The sequence below is a fragment of the Salmo salar genome, chromosome ssa26, assembly GCF_905237065.1.
Source record: "Salmo salar chromosome ssa26, Ssal_v3.1, whole genome shotgun sequence".
NCBI classification, from domain to species: Eukaryota; Metazoa; Chordata; class Actinopteri; order Salmoniformes; family Salmonidae; genus Salmo; species Salmo salar.
The window spans coordinates 32,680,402-32,701,468 of record NC_059467.1 but is presented as its reverse complement, the minus strand read 5'-3'; the positions used below and the strand labels follow the sequence as shown (position 1 = coordinate 32,701,468).

General features: G+C 47.8%; 1 protein-coding gene across 5 annotated transcripts in view; it reads right to left on the bottom strand.

Annotated features, from left to right (window-relative positions):
* Positions 1 to 21,067, bottom strand: part of LOC106596910 (selenocysteine insertion sequence-binding protein 2-like) — a 31,823-nt gene that overhangs the window by 3,694 nt on the left and 7,062 nt on the right. For 3 of the 5 annotated variants that reach the window (XM_045709098.1, XM_045709101.1, XM_045709102.1), the window contains exons 2-17: positions 20,608 to 20,786; positions 17,122 to 17,302; positions 16,577 to 16,732; positions 16,236 to 16,392; positions 14,042 to 14,256; positions 12,951 to 12,975; positions 10,225 to 10,337; positions 9,995 to 10,138; positions 9,599 to 9,706; positions 9,286 to 9,453; positions 8,852 to 8,993; positions 7,333 to 7,526; positions 4,263 to 4,395; positions 3,725 to 3,890; positions 570 to 790; positions 96 to 250 (exon numbers count right to left, since the gene is read on the bottom strand). In XM_045709098.1, coding sequence (XP_045565054.1) covers positions 96 to 250; positions 570 to 790; positions 3,725 to 3,890; positions 4,263 to 4,395; positions 7,333 to 7,526; positions 8,852 to 8,993; positions 9,286 to 9,453; positions 9,599 to 9,706; positions 9,995 to 10,138; positions 10,225 to 10,337; positions 12,951 to 12,975; positions 14,042 to 14,256; positions 16,236 to 16,392; positions 16,577 to 16,732; positions 17,122 to 17,302; positions 20,608 to 20,786 — 2,457 coding nt within the window. The remainder of the gene's footprint in view (positions 1 to 95; positions 251 to 569; positions 791 to 3,724; positions 3,891 to 4,262; positions 4,396 to 7,332; positions 7,527 to 8,851; positions 8,994 to 9,285; positions 9,454 to 9,598; positions 9,707 to 9,994; positions 10,139 to 10,224; positions 10,338 to 12,950; positions 12,976 to 14,041; positions 14,257 to 16,235; positions 16,393 to 16,576; positions 16,733 to 17,121; positions 17,303 to 20,607; positions 20,787 to 21,067) is intronic. The other 2 variants (XM_045709099.1, XM_045709100.1) reach the window with 2 other exon arrangements.

Genomic DNA, 21,067 nt, shown 5'->3' with positions numbered 1-21,067 from the left:
ACTTCCATTTGCTTTTTTCTGTCAAACAAACCACACCAACATACAGTATTAACAGGCGTTATAAACACGCAGACAGGTTGTGTTCAATGTCTTACCTCTGCTCCAGAGAAGTTGAAGACGCCCACCACACTGACCGGCACCAGTTTGTTGACACAGCGTCCCAGAGCCTTCCTACCCAGAGCAAACACAAACGGGATCTCCTGTTCTCTGGCCATGGCTATGACGTTGTACAGAGCCTCATCTAGACCCCCTGCAATAGACAACACAGTCACTAGTTATGTAGAAGATTTGATGCAGCCTGTGCTGAGCATATCAATATGCCGCCGTCCTCTGGTGGACACTTAAATGGCGATTGGGGATGAATATTTGAAATATTCATAAACTTAGCATGCATTTGGAACCCCACACCCCAAGATCAGGTCATGTTCAGTTAGGCACACTAGCTAAATGCTTAGCGACCGCAAAAACAAAATCCCGTGTTCTTATTGAACCTGGTTGAGTAGTACACTCCATGGTTCACTCCTTTTCAAAAACATAACCCAGGATTAATGACCAGAATGACCCCTGACCTTTGGCCTGGATCTTCTCACAGTTGGGTGAGATGAGGACACACTTGATCTTGTGGAGCTTCATGTGTTTGGTGACCTCTCTAAGGCCCATGACCAGTCTGCGTTTGGTCTTGGCTTTGCTGGGGTCCTTCTGATAAACCCTCTCCTGAAACCGGACCAGTTCCTGCAGCAGCATCGTCACACTCTCATCTATCTCCTTATTCAACACCTGGTTACAGTACCTGGAGACAGAGAGAAACACACACTAATATTATAAAACATTATATCTCCTTATTCAACACCTGGTTACAGTACCTGGAGACAGAGAGAAACACACACTAATATTATAAAACATTCTATCTCCTTATTCAAACCTGCAGACAGAGAGACACTAATATTAAAACATATTTCAGACTGTTAAACAGCCGTCACTAACACAGAGAGGCTGCTGCCTACATACAGACTTGAAATCGTTGGCCACTTTAATAAATGGATCACGAGTCACTTTAATAATGTATCTTACATACTCATCTCATATATAAACTCAGCAAAAAAAGAAACGTCCCTTTTTCAGGACCCTTTCAAAGATAATTTGTAAAAATCCAAATAACTTCACAGATCTTCATTGTAAAGGTTTAAACACTGTTTCCCGTGCTTGCTCAATGAACCATAAACAATTAATGAACATGCACCTGTGGAACGGTCGTTAAGACACTAACAGCTTACAGACAGTAGGCAATTAAGGTCACAGTTATTAAAACTTAGGACACTAAAGAGGCCTTTCTACTGACTCTGAAAAACACCAAAAGAAAGATGCCCAGGGTCCCTGCTCATCTGCGTGAACGTGCCTTAGGCATGCTGCAAGGAGGCATGAGGGCTGCAGATGTGGCCAGGGCAATAAATTGCAATGTCCGTACTGTGAGACGCCTAAGACAACACTACAGGGAGACAGGACGGACAGCTGATCGACCTCGCAGTGGCAGACCACGTAACACCTGCACAGGACCGGTAGATCCGAACGTCACACCTGTGGGACAGGTACAGGATGGCAACAACAACTGCCCGAGTTACACCAGGAACGCACAATCCCTCCATCAGTGCTCAGACTGTCAGCAATAGGCTGAGAGAGGCTGGACTGAGGACTTGTAGGCCTGTTGTAAGGCAGGTCCTCACCGCAACAACATCGCCAATAGGCACAAACCCACTGTTGTTGGACCAGACAGGAATGGCAAAAAGTGCTCTTTACTGACGAGTCACGGTTTTGTCTCACCAGGGGTGATGGTCGGATTCGCGTTTATTGTTGAAGGAATGAGCGTTACACTGAGGCCTGTACTCTGGAGAGGGATCGATTTGGACGTGGAGGGTCTGTCATGGTCTGGGGCGGTGTGTCACAGCATCATCGGACTGAGCTTGTTGTCATTGCAGGATATCTAAACGCTGTGCGTTACAGGGAAGACATCCTCCTTCCTCATGTGGTACCCTTCCTGCAGGCTCATCCTGACATGACCCTCCAGCATGACAATGCCACCAGCCATACTGCTCGTTCTGTGCATGATTTCCTGAAGACAGGAAAGTCAGTGTTCTGCCATGGCCAGCGAAGAGCCCGGATCTCAATCCCATTGAGCACGTCTGGGACCTGTTGGATCGGAGGGCTAGGGCCATTCCCCCCAGAAATGTCTGGGAACTTGCAGGTGCCTTGGTGGGAGAATGGGGTAACATCTCACAGCAAGAACTGGCAAATCTGGTGCAGTCCATGAGGAGGAGATGCACTGCAGTACTTAATGCAGCTGGTGGCCACACCAGATACCGACTGTTACTTTTGATTTTGACTCCCCTTTGTTCAGGGACACATTATTCAATTTCTGTTAGTCACATGTCTGTGGAACTTGTTCAGTTTATGTCTCAGTTGTTGAATCTTATGTTCATGCAAATATTTACACGTTAAGTTTTCTGAAAATAAAAGCAGTTGACAGTGAGAGGACGTTTCTTTTTTTGCTGAGTTTATATACTGTATTTTAAACCAGCTACTGCATCTTGCCTATGCCGCTCGGTCATCCCTCATCCATATATTTATATGTATATATTCTTATTCCATAACTTTACTTAGATTTGTGTGTATAAGGTAGTTGTTGTGGAATTGTTAGATTACTTGTTAGATATTACTGCACTGTCGGAACTAGAAGAACAAGCATTTCCTAATTCTTGCATTATCATCTCCTTATTCAACACCAGGTTACAGTGATAGAGAAAGGGACTAGGGTTAGGTAACATCTGGGGAGGCCTCTTCAATGATATGCTACTCCAAATATTGCGATATCCGATATAATCGTTTTGCGCCGTTAATGACAACATTCCAGACTGTGCAATAAAAAAAAAATCGTATTTACAATATTAGTCACATTATCATTAAATAATCGTAGTATGGCAAAAAAAACAAGGCTTAGTTCATTAATTTTGGCTTGAAAATGCACAGTTTTCATTTGTACATTTCAATTAGAGTACAGTCTTGCACATCACAATATAACGTCAATGTCAAATATTACAATATTAGATTTAATCATATATCGGCCCAACCCTAAGAGGAACACACACACACACAACAATATTAGAAAACACTCACATGCATACACCGACCAATATTATAAAAACACACACACACACACACACACACACACACCACTGTGTAGTTCAGTAGTTCCCAACTCCAGTCCCCCCAACAGCACACAGTTTTGTTGTAGCACCAGACAAACACCTGATTCAACTAATCATCATCATCATCATCATCATCATCCCCTCAATGAGTTGAATCAGGTGAGTTTGTCCGGGCTACAACAACATGTACTGTTGGGGGTACTGGAGGACTGGAGTGGGGAAACACTGGTGTAGATATGGTGTGATATGGTGGGAGGAAGAGGAGAGGCATGACACAGTGCTTAAGGGCTGGGCTGAGACAAAGGGTCTACAGTCCAAGACATTAAGAAACAAAGCAGTGTCTGTATGTACAAGTCCTTATTGTAGAGCCCTGCTCTAAACACCCAATGGGCGGACAGATATTTATGTTACTAAATGCTTCTGTGTTGCTAACCCACCAAATGAGTTTGTGACATTTGAACCACTAGGATTCTCAGTACCAAGCAATTTCTGTGTGTGTGTGTGTGTGTGTGTGAGAGACTCACTCTCTGAAGCGGCGGCTGTGTATCTTGGTGATGGCGTTAGAGGCCATGGGGCTGCCGATGCCGGAGGAGCCAGGGGAACCCTGGGAAACAGGCGTGATGCTGTACGGAGAGTTCTGACTGGCCGGGGACAGGGATGCGTCATCACTGGGCACGCTCAGACCGTTCTCTACAGGAAACAGACAGAGCAGAATATCACAGGGGGGTATATTAGACAACACCACGTCACACACACAGATCAGTAGGACCATTAGATTTGCAAGAATTCACTTTAAGACCCAGGGAATGGTCTCAAATGAGCAAACTCTGCCAAGGTCCCATGTGAGGTCATCAATGAAGTGTAGCTCCTCCTCTCCCTGACCCCTGACCCTGTACCTACCCTCCTGAGAGGCAGGTTCCCGTGTGAGGTCATCAGTGAAGTGGAGCTCCTCCTCTCTCTGACCCCTGACCCTGTACCTACCCTCCTGAGAGGCAGGTTCCCGTGTGAGGTCATCAGTGAAGTGGAGCTCCTCCTCTCTCTGACCCCTGACCCTGTACCTACCCTCCTGAGAGGCAGGTTCCCGTGTGAGGTCATCAGTGAAGTGGAGCTCCTCTTCTCCCTGTTCTTCCTGGCTGGCAGCAATCTGATCCACACACCCCTTCCCCCTCTTCCCCTCACGCTCCTTCAGAATGATCTACACAGAGAGAACAGAGACTGGGTTAGACCAACACACCCCTTCCCCCTCTTCCCCTCACGCTCCTTCAGAATGATCTACAGAGAGAGAACAGAGACTGGGTTAGACCAACACACCCCTTCCCCCTCTTCCCCTCACGCTCCTTCAGAATGATCTACAGAGAGAGAACAGAGACTGGGTTAGACCAACACACCCCTTCCCCCTCTTCCCCTCACGCTCCTTCAGAATGATCTACAGAGAGAGAACAGAGACTGGGTTAGACCAACACACCCCTTCCCCCTCTTCCCCTCACGCTCCTTCAGAATGATCTACAGAGAGAGAACAGAGACTGGGTTAGACCAACACACCCCTTCCCCCTCTTCCCCTCACGCTCCTTCAGAATGATCTACACAGAGAGAACAGAGACTGGGTTAGACCAACACACCCCTTCCCCCTCTTCCCCTCACGCTCCTTCAGAATGATCTACAGAGAGAGAACAGAGACTGGGTTAGACCAACACACCCCTTCCCCCTCTTCCCCTCATGCTCCTTCAGAATGATCTACAGAGAGAGAACAGAGACTGGGTTAGACCAACACACCCCTTCCCCCTCTTCCCCTCACGCTCCTTCAGAATGATCTACAGAGAGAGAACAGAGACTGGGTTAGACCAACACACCCCTTCCCCCTCTTCCCCTCACGCTCCTTCAGAATGATCTAGAGAGAGAACAGAGACTGGGTTAGACCAACACACCCCTTCCCCCTCTTCCCCTCACGCTCCTTCAGAATGATCTACAGAGAGAGAACAGAGACTGGGTTAGACCAACACACCCCTTCCCCCTCTTCCCCTCACGCTCCTTCAGAATGATCTACAGAGAGAGAACAGAGACTGGGTTAGACCAACACACCCCTTCCCCCTCTTCCCCTCACGCTCCTTCAGAATGATCTACAGAGAGAGAACAGAGACTGGGTTAGACCAACACACCCCTTCCCCTCTTCCCCTCACGCTCCTTCAGAATGATCTACAGAGAGAGAACAGAGACTGGGTTAGACCAACACACCCCTTCCCCCTCTTCCCCTCACGCTCCTTCAGAATGATCTACAGAGAGAGAACAGAGACTGGGTTAGACCAACACACCCCTTCCCCCTCTTCCCCTCACGCTCCTTCAGAATGATCTACAGAGAGAGAACAGAGACTGGGTTAGACCAACACACCCCTTCCCCCTCTTCCCCTCACGCTCCTTCAGAATGATCTACAGAGAGAGAACAGAGACTGGGTTAGACCAACACACCCCTTCCCCCTCTTCCCCTCACGCTCCTTCAGAATGATCTACAGAGAGAGAACAGAGACTGGGTTAGACCAACACACCCCTTCCCCCTCTTCCCCTCACGCTCCTTCAGAATGATCTACAGAGAGAGAACAGAGACTGGGTTAGACCAACACACCCCTTCCCCCTCTTCCCCTCACGCTCCTTCAGAATGATCTACAGAGAGAGAACAGAGACTGGGTTAGACCAACACACCCCTTCCCCCTCTTCCCCTCACGCTCCTTCAGAATGATCTACAGAGAGAGAACAGAGACTGGGTTAGACCAACACACCCCTTCCCCCTCTTCCCCTCACGCTCCTTCAGAATGATCTACAGAGAGAGAACAGAGACTGGGTTAGACCAACACACCCCTTCCCCCTCTTCCCCTCACGCTCCTTCAGAATGATCTACAGAGAGAGAACAGAGACTGGGTTAGACCAACACACCCCTTCCCCCTCTTCCCCTCACGCTCCTTCAGAATGATCTACAGAGAGAGAACAGAGACTGGGTTAGACCAACACACCCCTTCCCCCTCTTCCCCTCACGCTCCTTCAGAATGATCTACAGAGAGAGAACAGAGACTGGGTTAGACCAACACACCCCTTCCCCCTCTTCCCCTCACGCTCCTTCAGAATGATCTACAGAGAGAGAACAGAGACTGGGTTAGACCAACACACCCCTTCCCCCCTCTTCCCCTCACGCTCCTTCAGAATGATCTACACGAGAGAGAACAGAGACTGGGTTAGACCAACACACCCCTTCCCCCTCTTCCCCTCACGCTCCTTCAGAATGATCTACAGAGAGAGAACAGAGACTGGGTTAGACCAACACACCCCTTCCCCCTCTTCCCCTCACGCTCCTTCAGAATGATCTACAGAGAGAGAACAGAGACTGGGTTAGACCAACACACCCCTTCCCCCTCTTCCCCTCACGCTCCTTCAGAATGATCTACAGAGAGAGAACAGAGACTGGGTTAGACCAACACACCCCTTCCCCCTCTTCCCCTCACGCTCCTTCAGAATGATCTACAGAGAGAGAACAGAGACTGGGTTAGACCAACACACCCCTTCCCCCTCTTCCCCTCACGCTCCTTCAGAATGATCTACAGAGAGAGAACAGAGACTGGGTTAGACCAACACACCCCTTCCCCCTCTTCCCCTCACGCTCCTTCAGAATGATCTACACAGAGAGAGAACAGAGACTGGGTTAGACCAACACACCCCTTCCCCCTCTTCCCCTCACGCTCCTTCAGAATGATCTACAGAGAGAGAACAGAGACTGGGTTAGACCAACACACCCCTTCCCCCTCTTCCCCTCACGCTCCTTCAGAATGATCTACAGAGAGAGAACAGAGACTGGGTTAGACCAACACACCCCTTCCCCCTCTTCCCCTCACGCTCCTTCAGAATGATCTACAGAGAGAGAACAGAGACTGGGTTAGACCAACAAACCCCTTCCCCCTCTTCCCCTCACGCTCCTTCAGAATGATCTACAGAGAGAGAACAGAGACTGGGTTAGACCAACAAACCCCTTCCCCCTCTTCCCCTCAGGCTCCTTCAGAATGATCTACACAGAGAGAACAGAGACTGGGTTAGACCAACACACCCCTTCCCCCTCAGACACACAATGAGATCTATCCTCTCCTCCTCTCACCTTCTTCAGGGCGGTGGGTCGTTTGACTTTAGGGATCTCTCTCTCCTTCCCTCTCTTCAGGCGTGGAGCGCTGGAGTCCAGCATGTTGAGGGGGGCAGAGTGGGCCTGCTGGGCCTTCAACATTGATACTATACCTGACCCTGCTCCTGGCCTGGCACCTGGCCCTGAACCATGGAACGGGGCTGCTGTACCCACTGGGGAGAGAGAGAGAGGGCAGTCAGAGAGATAAGACAGAGAGAGAGAGAGAGAGAGAGAGAGAGGGCAGAGAGAGAGAGGGCAGAGAGAGAGAGGGCAGAGAGAGAGGGAGAGAGAGAGGGAGAGAGAGAGAGAGGGCAGAGAGAGAGAGAGAGAGAGAGAGCGAGAGAGAGAGGCAGAGAGAGAGAGGGCAGAGAGAGAGAGAGAGAGGGCAGAGAGAGAGAGAGAGAGGGCAGAGAGAGAGAGAGAGAGAGGGCAGAGAGAGAGAGAGAGAGAAGGGCAGAGAGAGAGAGAGAGAGAGGGCAGAGAGAGAGAGAGAGAGAGAGAGAGAGAGAGAGGGCAGAGAGAGAGAGAGAGGGCAGAGAGAGAGAGAGAGGGCAGAGAGAGAGAGAGAGAGAGAGAGAGAGAGAGAGAGAGAGAGAGAGAGAGAGGGCAGAGAGAGAGAGAGAGAAGGCAGAGAGAGAGAGAGAGAGAGGGCAGCAGAGAGAGAGAGAGAGAGGGCAGAGAGAGAGAGAGAGAGAGAGGGCAGAGAGAGAGAGAGAGAGAGAGAGAGGGCAGAGAGAGAGAGAGAGAGAGAGAGAGAGAGAGAGAGGGCAGAGAGAGAGAGAGAGAGAGAGAGAGAGGGCAGAGAGAGAGAGAGAGAGGGCAGAGAGAGAGAGAGAGAGAGAGGGCAGAGAGAGAGAGAGAGAGGGCAGAGAGAGAGAGAGAGAGGGCAGGAGAGAGAGAGAGAGAAGGCAGAGAGAGAGAGAGAGAAGGCAGAGAGAGAGAGAGAAGGCAGAGAGAGAGAGAGGGCAGAGAGAGAGAGAGAGAGAGAGCAGAGAGAGAGAGAGAGAGGGCAGAGAGAGAGAGAGAGAGGGCAGAGAGAGAGAGAGAGCAGAGAGAGAGAGAGAGGGCAGAGAGAGAGAGAGAGAGAGAGAGAGAGAGAGAGAGAGGGCAGAGAGAGAGAGGGCAGAGAGAGAGGGCAGAGAGAGAGAGAGGGCAGAGAGAGAGAGGAGAGAGAGAGAGAGAGAGAGGGCAGAGAGAGAGAGAGGGCAGAGAGAGAGAGAGGGCAGTCAGAGAGAGAGAGAGGGCAGAGAGAGAGGGTGAGTGACGGTGCAGTGTGTGTGGTGTGGTGCAGTGTGTGTGGTGCAGTGTGTGTGGAGTGTGGTGCAGTGTGTGTGTGGTGCAGTGTGTGTGTGTGGTGTGTGTGTGTGTGTGTGTGTGGGGGGGGGTGGTGCAGTGTGTGTGTGGGGTAAGGTGCAGTGTGTGTGTGGGGTGCGGTGCAGTGTGTGTGTGTGTGTGTGTGTGTGTGTGTGTGTGTGTGGGGGGGGGGTGCAGTGTGTACCTGTGAAGGACAGTGGTTTAGTATTGTTTATTTGTCTAGCCTTCATGGCCTGCTGTTGTTTCTCCAGAGCAGCCAACATGTCTCCCAGGTCCAACTGGACTGGAGTCTTACTCTTCTTCCCTGCTGCTTTGGTCAGTGCTTCCTACAGGGAACAGCAACACTGGCTCAGCACACTCATAGTAGTACAATACAACTAGCAAACCTTTTTCCATTATCGTCCTGCGCTATGTCTAGCTGACAGAGCATGTTGGTATCTGTAGTTTTCTGTGAAAAGCTAACAGAGTGCTTGCTGGTGCTTGTAGTTATCTGTGATTAGCTAACTGTAATTTCCTAGCTGACAGTGTATGCTGGTATCTGTAGTTTCCTAGCTAGCTAAGATATTGTATGTTGGTACCTGTAGTTTCCTAGAAAGCTAACAGAGTGCATGCTGGTACCTGTAGTTTCCTCTGCTCCATGCTGATCTCAGAGTACTCCTGTGCTGTGGCCAGGGCAGCAGCCAGGGCCTTCTTCCTCTGACTCTTGGCCCTCTTGGGGACGGAGGTGGTGATGGGGATGGGGGTCTGGACGATGTTGATGGGAGAGTTCTCTGGAAGGTTATCCAGCTGGAGAGAGGAGGAGGAGGGGGGGTTACTACTGGGATAGATTGTTTTGTGGTCAACCTTTCTACTCATTTTGGTACAAAAAACCAACAAAAAACAAGTGAAATTCTCAAGGGAGGAAGGAAGGAGAGATTGGCCGGTCTCTCACCAGGTTCTTGGTTAGTTTGGTCTGGTGTTGGTTCTGGGAAGGGTTGGGGTCTGGTTTGATGTTCCTCTGTGGCCCTCCTGAGACCAGCTCTGGAAACTCATCCTCATCCTGAAACAGACTTTAGAATTTACCAAACACCTAACTTGTACAGCTCTAACATACCATCACACACTGACTGAGGACTAGTTCACACAATACCTCCGCTTTTCTACATCTACAGCCTCACTAACTCCTAATACACAGTGACCAAGATGGAAACAAACAGATACATGAAGAACTGAAATCTCCTATTAATGCAGATACAGGATTTACATGACAGTTGTATCTCAAGTAAAGATTTGATTCCAAGTGAAATGCATATTGTCAAATACAGAATTTCATGTAGATATCTCCCACCTCAAAGTAGAGGGGCTCAGGAGCAAGCCCCGTCCCAGGGCCCAGTCCGGGCTGCAGCCGTCTCTGCTGCAGACCACAGCTGCTGTCTGCGGGGGTGGGGTTCGAACAGACACGCCCCCCTGAGTACCCTGCATGGAAGTCCTGCTGGGGGGGGGGAGAAATTGGGGGTGAGACGGTCAGTCAGAGATTTAATTACAGTTGCCCAGGTGAGGTCAAGAGGCCCATTGTACCTGCGAGTAGTTCCTCTGATCAGGGGTCTTCCCTGTCCGTTGGAACGGGGTGGTCCTGTTGTCTGACCACGGCCTCTGAGAGGCCTGAGACGCTACGTTCACCCAGCTTACCGCTACACACACACAGAGAGAGACAAAAATGTTGTATTTTATTTATTTCACCTTTATTTAACCAGGTAGGCAAGTTGAGAACACGTTCTCATTTACAATTGCGACCTGGCCAAGATAAAGCATAGCAATTCGACACATACAACAACAGAGTTACACATGGAATAAACAAAACATACAGTCAATAGTACAGTAGAAAAATAAGTCTATATACAAAGTGAGCAAATGAGGTGAGATAAGGGAGGTAAAGGCAAAAAAGGCCATGGTGGCGAGGTAAATACAATATAGCAAGTAAAACACTGGAATGATAGATTTGCCGTGGAAGAAAGTGCAAAGTAGAAATATAAATAATGGGGTGCAAAGGAGCAAAATAAATAAATAAATACAGTAGGGGAAGAGGTAGTTGTTTGGGCTAAATTATAGATGGGCTATGTACAGGTGCAGTGATCTGTGAGCTGCTCTGACAGCTGGTGCTTAAAGCTAGTGAGGGAGATAAGTGTTTCCAGTTTTAGAGATTTTTGTAGTTCGTTCCAGTCATTGGCAGCAGAGAACTGGAAGGAGAGGCGGCCGAAGGAGGAATTGGCTTTGGGGGTGACCAGAGAGATATACCTGCTGGAGCGCATGCTACGAGTGGGTGCTGCTATGGTGACCAGTGAGCGGAGATAAGGGGGGACTTTACCTAGCAGGGTCTTGTAGATGACCTGGAGCCAGTGGGTTTGGCAACGAGTATGAAGCGAGGGCCAGCCAACGAGAGCGTACAGGTCGCAGTGGTGGGTAGTATATGGGGCTTTGGTGACAAAACGGATGGCACTGTGATAGACTGCATCCAATTTATTGAGTAGGGTATTGGAGGCTATTTTGTAAATGACATCGCCGAAGTCGAGGATCGGTAGGATGGTCAGTTTTACGAGGGTATGTTTGGCTGCATGAGTGAAGGATGCTTTGTTGCGAAATAGGAAGCCAATTCTAGATTTGATTTTGGATTGGAGATGTTTGATGTGAGTCTGGGAGGAGAGCTTACAGTCTAACCAGACACCTATGTATTTGTAGTTGTCCACATATTCTAAGTCAGAACCGTCCAGAGTAGTGATGCTGGACGGGCGGGCAGGTGCAGGCAGCGATCGGTTGAAAAGCATGCATTTAGTTTTACTTGTATTTAAGAGCAGTTGGAGACCACGGAAGGAGAGTTGTATGGCATTGAAGCTCGTCTGGAGGGTTGTCACCACAGTGTCCAAAGAAGGGCCAGAAGTATACAGAATGGTGTCGTCTGCGTAGAGGTAGATCAGAGACTCACCAGCAGCAAGAGCGACATCATTGATGTATACAGAGAAAAGAGTTGGCCCAAGAATTGAACCCTGTGGTACCCCCATAGAGACTACCAGAGGCCCGGACAACAGGCCATCCGATTTGACACATTGAACTCTATCAGAGAAGTAGTTGGAGAACCAGGCGAGGCAATCATTTGAGAAACCAAGGCTATTGAGTCTGCCGATGAGGATGTGGTGATCGACAGAGTCGAAAGCCTTGGCCAGGTCAATGAATACGGCTGCACAGTATTGTTTCTTATCGATGGCGGTTATGATGTCGTTTAGGACCTTGAGCGTGGCTGAGGTGCACCCATGACCAGCTCTGACACCAGATTGCATAGCGGAGAAGGTGCGGTGGGATTCGAAATGGTCGGTAATCTGTTTGTTGACTTGGCTTTCGAAGACCTTAGAAAGGCAGGGTAGGATAGATATAGGTCTGTAGCAGTTTGGGTCAAGAGTGTCCCCTCCTTTGAAGAGGGGGATGACAGCAGCTGCTTTCCAATCTTTGGGAATCTCAGACGACACGAAAGAGAGGTTGAACAGGTTAGTAATAGGGGTTGCAACAATTTCGGCAGATAATTTTAGAAAGAAAGGGTCCAGATTGTCTAGCCCGGCTGATTTGTAGGGGTCCAGATTTTGCAGCTCTTTCAGAACATCAGCTGACTGGATTTGGGAGAAGGAGAAATGGGGAAGGCTTGGGCGAGTTGCTGTAGGGGGTGCAGTGCTGTTGACCGCGGTAGAGGTAGCCAGGTGGAAAGCATGGCCAGCCGTAGAAAAATGCTTATTGAAATTCTCAATTATAGGATTTACAGGGGTGACAGAGTTTCCTATCCTCAGTGCAGTGGGCAGCTGGGAGGAGGTGTTCTTATTCTCCATGGACTTTACAGTGTCCCAGAACTTTTTTGAGTTTGTGTTGCAGGAAGCAAATTTCTGCTTGAAAAAGCTAGCCTTGACTTTTCTAACTGCCTGTGTATATTGGTTTCTAACTTCCCTGAAAAGTTGCATATCACGGAGGCTGTTCGATGCTAATGCAGAACGCCACAGGATGTTTTAGTGTTGGTTAAGGGCAGTCAGGTCTGGGGAGAACCAAGGGCTATATCTGTTCCTGGTTCTACATTTCTTGAATGGGGCATGCTTATTTAAGATGGTGAGGAAGGCATTTTCTTTTAAATAACCAGGCATCCTCAACTGACGGGATGAGGTCAATATCCTCATCATACACAAAGGTAATACAGGACACAGCCAAGGGGAAAGGCAATGTAATCATCTCTTATCAGAAATCAACTGATGAATCATAAAAACAAAGCCTACCTGTCATTACACCTGCATCCACTCCCTGCAGAGAGACACAGACAGAGATGGAGACAGAGAGAGAGATGGAGACAGAGAGAGCACGAGAGAGAGAGACACAGAGAGAGAGAGAGAGTGACACAGAGACAGAGAGAGAGACAGAGAGAGAGACACAGAGAGAGAGAGAGACACAGAGACAGAGAGAGAGACAGAGAGAGAGACACAGAGAGAGAGAGAGAGACACAGAGACAGAGAGACACAGAGACACAGAGACAGACACAGAGAGAGAGAGAGAGACACAGAGACAGAGAGAGAGACACAGAGACAGAGAGAGAGACACAGAGACAGAGAGAGAGACACAGAGACAGAGAGATGGAGAAAGAGAGAGGGGAGAAGCATGTCAGATATTTCACTTCAGACAGGTAGGTGAAGGTTAGGTTATAGCTAGGTCTGGGGTCAGGGTTACCTTGTGTTTGAGGCTACAGTACTATAGAGTTAGGGTAAGGGATAGGGCCTAACGGTAGAGTGTTCTGGCTACAGTAGTGTTTGGGTTTACAGTAGTTTACAGTACTATAAGGTAGTAAATGGTTAAAGGGGGGCCTACCGTAGGAGCTATAGCAGCGTGGGCAGTGTGTTGCATAGCCCCCGGGGCCTGCTGGTTGTGTTGGAGACCACAGTACTAAACAGCAGTATAGTGTTGGGTCTACCACCGGGTTAGAGTTAGGGCCTACCGTAGGAGCTATAGCAGCGTGGGCAGTGTGTTGCATAGCCCCCGGGGCCTGCTGGTTGTGTTGGAGACCACAGTACTAAACAGCAGTATAGTGTTGGGTCTACCACCGGGTTAGAGTTAGGGCCTACCGTAGGAGCTATAGCAGCGTGGGCAGTGTGTTGCATAGCCCCCGGGGCCTGCTGGTTGTGTTGGAGACCACAGTACTAAACAGCAGTATAGTGTTGGGTCTACCACCGGGTTAGAGTTAGGGCCTACCGTAGGAGCTATAGCAGCGTGGGCAGTGTGTTGCATAGCCCCCGGGGCCTGCTGGTTGTGTTGGAGACCACAGTACTAAACAGCAGTATAGTGTTGGGTCTACCACCGGGTTAGAGTTAGGGCCTACCGTAGGAGCTATAGCAGCGTGGGCAGTGTGTTGCATAGCCCCCGGGGCCTGCTGGTTGTGTTTGGGGCTGCAGTATCCGCTGTCGCTGTCGATGTCCGCCTCGCTGGAGCTCTCGGCAGGGTGCGAGGCCCGCCTTCTCCGGGGAAAGTTCTTCCACAGCAGGGGGCTGGCCCGCTCCGACGCAACACGACCACAAGCACTGTCCCCTGGGAAGTCTACAGGCAGACAGATATCAGATCAATCTATCAATACATTAAGCCTAGTCCTTGGACTAAAGAGATATTTAAATGGAGATCTTTTTGGTCTAGGACAAGAAATAATCTTGCTTTTTAGTCTAGGACCAGAAATAATCTTGCTTTTCAGCAAGCAGAAGCAGTGGCAAGCAGAGAAGTAGTATTTAGATGCTTATTACACCTTTACTGGTTAACAACCAATGTGATGTCCATCTCATTATGGATCTAACTCTTAGTCGCATTGAGTAGCGTTATTCCCCCAGCCAGAGGTGTCACAGAGGACAACACGTACTGCACACGTGCAGAGTAGACCTCTCCAACCGGAAACTCTACATTCCTACTGTCTTCCCAGCAGGATGGGTATCATAGGCTCCGTTTACACAGGCAACCCAGTTCTGATATTTTTTCCACTAATTTGTCTTTTGACCAATCACATCAGATTTTTTCACATCAGATCTTTTTCAGAGCTGATCTGATTGGTCAAAAGACCAATTAGGTCAACAAAATAAATAGACTGGGCTGCCTGTGTAAACGGAGCCATAGTGTCTCAGTATGATGAAGCGTCATCATTGTAAACCTGTTCTCTCAGCTCAGTAGGATCTAGATGCTCTGTGGTTGACTGTGTAAACGGAGCCATAGTGTCTCAGTATGATGAAGCGTCTTCATTGTAAACCTGTTCTCTCAGCTCAGTAGGATCTAGATGCTCTGTGGTTGACTGTGTAAACGGAGCCATAGTGTCTCAGTATGATGAAGCGTCATCATTGTAAACCTGTTCTCTCAGCTCAGTAGGATCTAGATGCTCAGTGGTTGACTGTGTAAACGGAGCCATAGTGTCTCAGTATGATGAAGCGTCATCATTGTAAACCTGTTCTCTCAGCTCAGTAGGATCTAGATGCTCTGTGGTTGACTGTGTAAACGGAGCCATAGTGTCTCAGTATGATGAAGCGTCATCATTGTAAACCTGTTCTCTCAGCTCAGTAGGATCTAGATGCTCTGTGGTTGACTGTGTAAACGGAGCCATAGTGTCTCAGTATGATGAAGCGTCATCATTGTAAACCTGTTCTCTCAGCTCAGTAGGATCTAGATGCTCTGTGGTTGACTGTGTAAACGGAGCCATAGTGTCTCAGTATGATGAAGCGTCATCATTGTAAACCTGTTCTCTCAGCTCAGTAGGATCTAGATGCTCTGTGGTTGACTGTGTAAACGGAGCCATAGTGTCTCAGTATGATGAAGCGTCATCATTGTAAACCTGTTCTCTCAGCTCAGTAGGATCTAGATGCTCTGTGGTTGACTGTGTAAACGGAGCCATAGTGTCTCAGTATGATGAAGCGTCATCATTGTAAACCTGTTCTCTCAGCTCAGTAGGATCTAGATGCTCTGTGGTTGACTGTGTAAACGGAGCCATAGTGTCTCAGTATGATGAAGCGTCATCATTGTAAACCTGTTCTCTCAGCTCAGTAGGATCTAGATGCTCTGTGGTTGACTGTGTAAACGGAGCCATAGTGTCTCAGTATGATGAAGCGTCATCATTGTAAACCTGTTCTCTCAGCTCAGTAGGATCTAGATGCTCTGTGGTTGACTGTGTAAACGGAGCCATAGTGTCTCAGTATGATGAAGCGTCATCATTGTAAACCTGTTCTCTCAGCTCAGTAGGATCTAGATGCTCAGTGGTTGACTGTGCAGTTTCATTATGTAAAGCCTTTATACTGTAATGAAGGCTTAGACCACAGTCAGGTACATACAGTTAGTACACAACCCTGTACAGAAGTTAGAGAAGAGTTAGGCCCGTCATTCATCTGTGGACATACTTTAGACCAGTATTGTATTTACCAGTATTTAGTATACTAGTATTTTAGTAATACTAGTATTTAGACTAGTATTGGTGCTGGTACTAGAATATTACTGATATTGGTACTAGCATATGTTACTGGTTTTACCATGTTAATGATCTATATACGTACCAGTCTGTTGGGCAGCGTCCACCAGCAGGACTGTCTTGGTCCGTCCGTCTGACCCCGAGGAACACACCTCCTTCTGGACAGCTACAGTCCTCATGGGGGGCCTCCTGGCCCTCAGGGGCTGACACAACCCCACCTGCTGTTGCTGATAGAACATAGACTATAATAACATGAAACATTATTTTGTATATTGATGTTATACGACTCTGGCCAATTAATGGTATTAATTAATTAATTGATGGTATTAATTGATCATGTAATCAATAATGTAAAATGAAGTATGGACCTGAGCACCTTGCATTAGGGTAGACCAGCAGAATAACGTTTGACCTCTAACCTCTTACCTTGGGTAGAACGGCAGGTGTGACCATGCCCCTCCCTCCTCTCTGATTAGCTAGTCCAAACGCCTGTCCGAGAGGGGCCGGTCTCTCGCTGAGGTCAGCTGATACAGGGTTAACCACGCCAGGCTGCAGGGGCCCGGCGTACGTTCCTGGGAAGGGCTGGTAGAGGAACAGAACAATTGTATTTTCCAGCTGTGACAAACATTCACACACACTCCACTACCTTCCATGCTAAAGGGCACATTGACAGTGAAAAGTACCTGTGACAATGAACATTTATCCTCCACTTCTTCTGTTCTCCTAACCATTTCTTCAGGCTACTAGTCTTGTAAACCTCTTCTCCCAAAAACCAAATACAAAGACAACACACACTCCACTACCTACCAAGCGAAAGGGCACATTGACGATGAATAGTACCTGGGATCTGACACCAGCAGCCCTCCGGGTTGCTAATTCACTTCCCTGTTCTATCTCCTCGCCCAGGATTTGAACTAGCAACCTTCTGACTACTGGTCTGCCTCTAACCCCGTAACATTTCAGCTACCTACCTGGTAAAAGCCCATCATGGGAGGGCAGGGGGCAGGCATGATCTGGTAGTAGGTGTAGTCGTTGGAGACTGGAGGCTGGGGGGAGGACAGGATGGGGTAAGCTAGGTACGGACCACCTGGGGTGGGGTTGGGCTGCTGCCAGCGCAGGTCCCCTCCTCCGCTATACATGGGGTGCTGTTGTCTGTAGAGGGGAGGGAGAGAAGAAATGATTGGTGTAGTGATGATTGTATGAATATACTGCAACATATTAGGACTAATATACCCGTAGGAGGCCAGGGAGAACGGTGTCAAACTAAGACAAAGCTTGTTACACTGCTGATATCAGTGTAGAGCTGACTGTGTGTGTGTGTGTGTGTGTGTGTGTGTGTGTGTGTGTGTGTGTGTGTGTGTGTGTGTGTGGCACTGGCTGATGAGGATCCAGCTGATATTGTCACAGCCAGCGGTCTAGAGCGCAGACCACTTCCTGCTATTCAAAACAGACAGGAAGGAAACGAAGAAACGAGGGTGCAGCATGAGGCAGATCACCCCTGACAAAGAGAAACACACAGGACACACACAGGTCTACAGCTCTCACATCCAGGGCATAAAATGAAAACCCGACACCTGCAGGTAAACATGTATATTTCACCAACCCCATTGGCAGGTGGTCAATGTGCAGGACTCTACAGTGTGAGCATTACATTCCTGAATAAAAAGTCAAAAGCCAAGTATGAGCACATGTGAGTTAGTGTTCAGAAAATGTTGCATTATCTGTTTTCATAGTATTTCAACTATTTTGTTTCATAGCTGCTAATTCCACAAAGAAATATCAATCCTACAGTTGAAGTGGGAAGTTTACATACACTTATGTTGGAGTCATTAAAACTCATTTTTCAACCACTCCACAAATTTCTTGTTAACAAACTATAGTTTTGGCATATTGGTTAGGACATCTACTTTGTGCATGACACAAGTAAATTTTCTAACAATTGTTTACAGACAGATTATTTCACTGTATCACAATTCCAGTGGGTCAGAAGTTTACATAGACTAAGTTGACTTTGCCTTTAAACAGCTTGGAAAATTCCAGAAAATTATGTCATGGCTTTAAAAGCTTCTGATAGGCTAATTGACATCATTTGAATCAATTGGAGGCGTCCCTGTGGATGTATTTCAAGGCCTGCCTTCAAACTCAGTGCCTCTTTGCTTGACATCATGGGAAAATCAAAAGAAATCAGCCAATACCTCAAAAAGAAATTGTAGACCTCCACAAGTCTGGTTCATCATTGGAAGCAATTTCCAAATGCCTGAAAGGACCACGTTCATCTGTACAAACAATAGTACGCAAGTATAAACACCATGGGACCACACAGCTGACATACCGCTCAGGAAGGAGACACGTTCTGTCTCCTTGAGATGAATGTACTTTGGTGCGAAAAGTGAAAATCAATCCCAGAACAACAGCAAAGGACCTTGTGAAGATGCTGGAGGAAACAGGTATAGGTATATCCACAGTAAAACAAGTCCTATATCGACATAACCTGAAAGGCCGCTCAGCAAGGAAGAAGCCACTGCTCCAAAACCGCCATAAAAAATCCAGACTACGGTTGGCCACTGCACACGGGGACAAAGATCATACTTTTTGGAGAAATGTTCTCTGGTCTGATGAAACAAAAATAGAACTGTTTGGCCATAATGACCATCGTTATGTTTGGAGGAAAAAGAGGGAGGCTTGCAAGCCGAAGAACACCATCCCAACCGTGAAGCACGGGGGTGGCAGCATCATGTTGTGGGGGTGCTTTGCTGCAGGAGGGACTGGTGCACAAAGGACAACAAAGTCAAGGTATTGGAGTGGCCATCACAAAGCCCTGACCTCAATCCTATAGAAAATGTGTGGGCAGAACTGAAAAAGTGTGTTCGAGCAAGGAGGCCTACAAACCTGACTCAGTTACACCAGCTCTGTCAGGAGGAAATTCACCCAACTTATTGTGGGAAGCTTGTGGAAGGCTACCCAAAACGTTTGACCCAAGTTAGACAATTTAAAGGCAATTCTACCAAATACTAATTGAGTGTATGTAAACTTCTGACCCATTGGGAATGTGATGAAAGAAATAAAAGCTGAATTAAATCATTCTCTCTACTATTATTCTGACATTTCACATTCTTAAAATAAAGTGGTGATCCTAACTGACCTAAGACAGGGAATTTTTACTAGGATTAAATGTCAGGAATTGTGAAAAGCTGAATTTAAATGTATTTGGCTAAGGTGTACGTAAACTTCTGACTTCAACTGTATATCCCATCTGGCGCAGCTGTGCGCACTGAGTGAAATGCTGATAGATTCATTTTTGGAGGCACTGTGCACAGGCATAAAAGTTGGTCTAATTTCCACAAACGTCTACAAAGTGAGACTTTGTCCTCGTGTTTCTTGACTATTTACATTGTTTTGCTCACAAGTTCAGTAGTTTATCAACGTTAGTTTGAGTCTGTTGCTTCAACTGATAGCAAAGAGTCAGATCCCAAATCTCACACACCAAGGTAAGCTCCCGCTCTTAAACGGCCAGCTCAACAATTTGTCAATGATATTTTGGTTTTTAAAAATCCAGTCACAAAAAATGAAATTGAGCAATATATCACATTTCTTGTTTTAAAAACATTACAAAGCATGGTCATCTGTTTTTGGTGTGTTTTTATATGCATGTACAGAAAAAATATATTTTGGCTGGTAAAAAAAAAATGGGAGTGCCTGGTATATTTGTATGCCCTGATCATTCACAGCCTAGCTGTGTAACACTCACACTGTTTATGGGGGTTTCCTTAGGTGAATCAGAAGGAAGACACCATCAGCTTTCCCACTGACAAGGCACAGGCACATTCCTGGAGGAGTGTCAGAAACACGAATATTCCTGGACTCCATAGAGATTCTTTCTGAGCTAATGCTAGGCTAACTGTCAGCGGCTCAGGGACAGAGGCAGGGTAGTTCCTAATACAGATTCCTGGACTCCATAGAGATTCTTTCTGAGCTAATGCTAGGCTAACTGTCAGCGGCTCAGGGACAGAGGCAGGGTAGTTCCTAATACAGATTCCTGGACTCCATAGAGATTCTTTCTGAGCTAATGCTAGGCTAACTGTCAGCGGCTCAGGGACAGAGGCAGGGTAGTTCCTAATACAGATTCCTGGACTCCATAGAGATTCTTTCCGAGCTAATGCTAGGCTAACTGTCAGCGGCTCAGGGACAGAGGCAGGGTAGTTCCTAATACAGATTCATTATATCAGTGACAGTCGCACCTCAGGCTCTTAGGGTCAGTTTACCAGACACAGATTAAGCCTAGTTTTGAATGAAAAGGCATGTGCTCAGAAATTCCCCATTGAACATGGTTTTTAATCCAGGACTAGGCTTAATCTGTGTCCAGGAAACCTGCCCTTAGTGTGTAGGGTGTAGGCTGCATTACTTAGGGACGATAAGATGTAGGGTGCATTATATGGGGTGTAGGGTGATGTACCTACCTGTTGGGTTGGTTCTCCTGGACAAAAGGGTAGCAGGTGATGAGGTAGCTGGGGATAGGGGTGGGCTCTACCCCCCCTCCTCCTTCTCCTCCTCCAGACAGGCTCATGGTGACCAGCGCTCCTTCCAGACCTTTCTTTTGTGGGATAAACGGCTCCACTTCGGCTGACAGTTTCACATCCTGCAAGGAGAGACAGAGGCAATCAGACATGGACGTCACAGACAGGACCTGACTGGACAGGAGAGGACAGGACCTGACTGGACAGGAGAGGAGAGGACCTAACAAGACCTGACAGGACATAACCTGACTGGACAGGACATAACCTGACAAGACAGGACATAACCTGGACAAGACAGGACATAACCTGACTGGACAGGATCACCTCGCAACACACCAGACAGACTCAGGAGTGATAGACCGCTCACTTTTATGCCAAAATAAGAGCAGTTAAAGTGAACCCA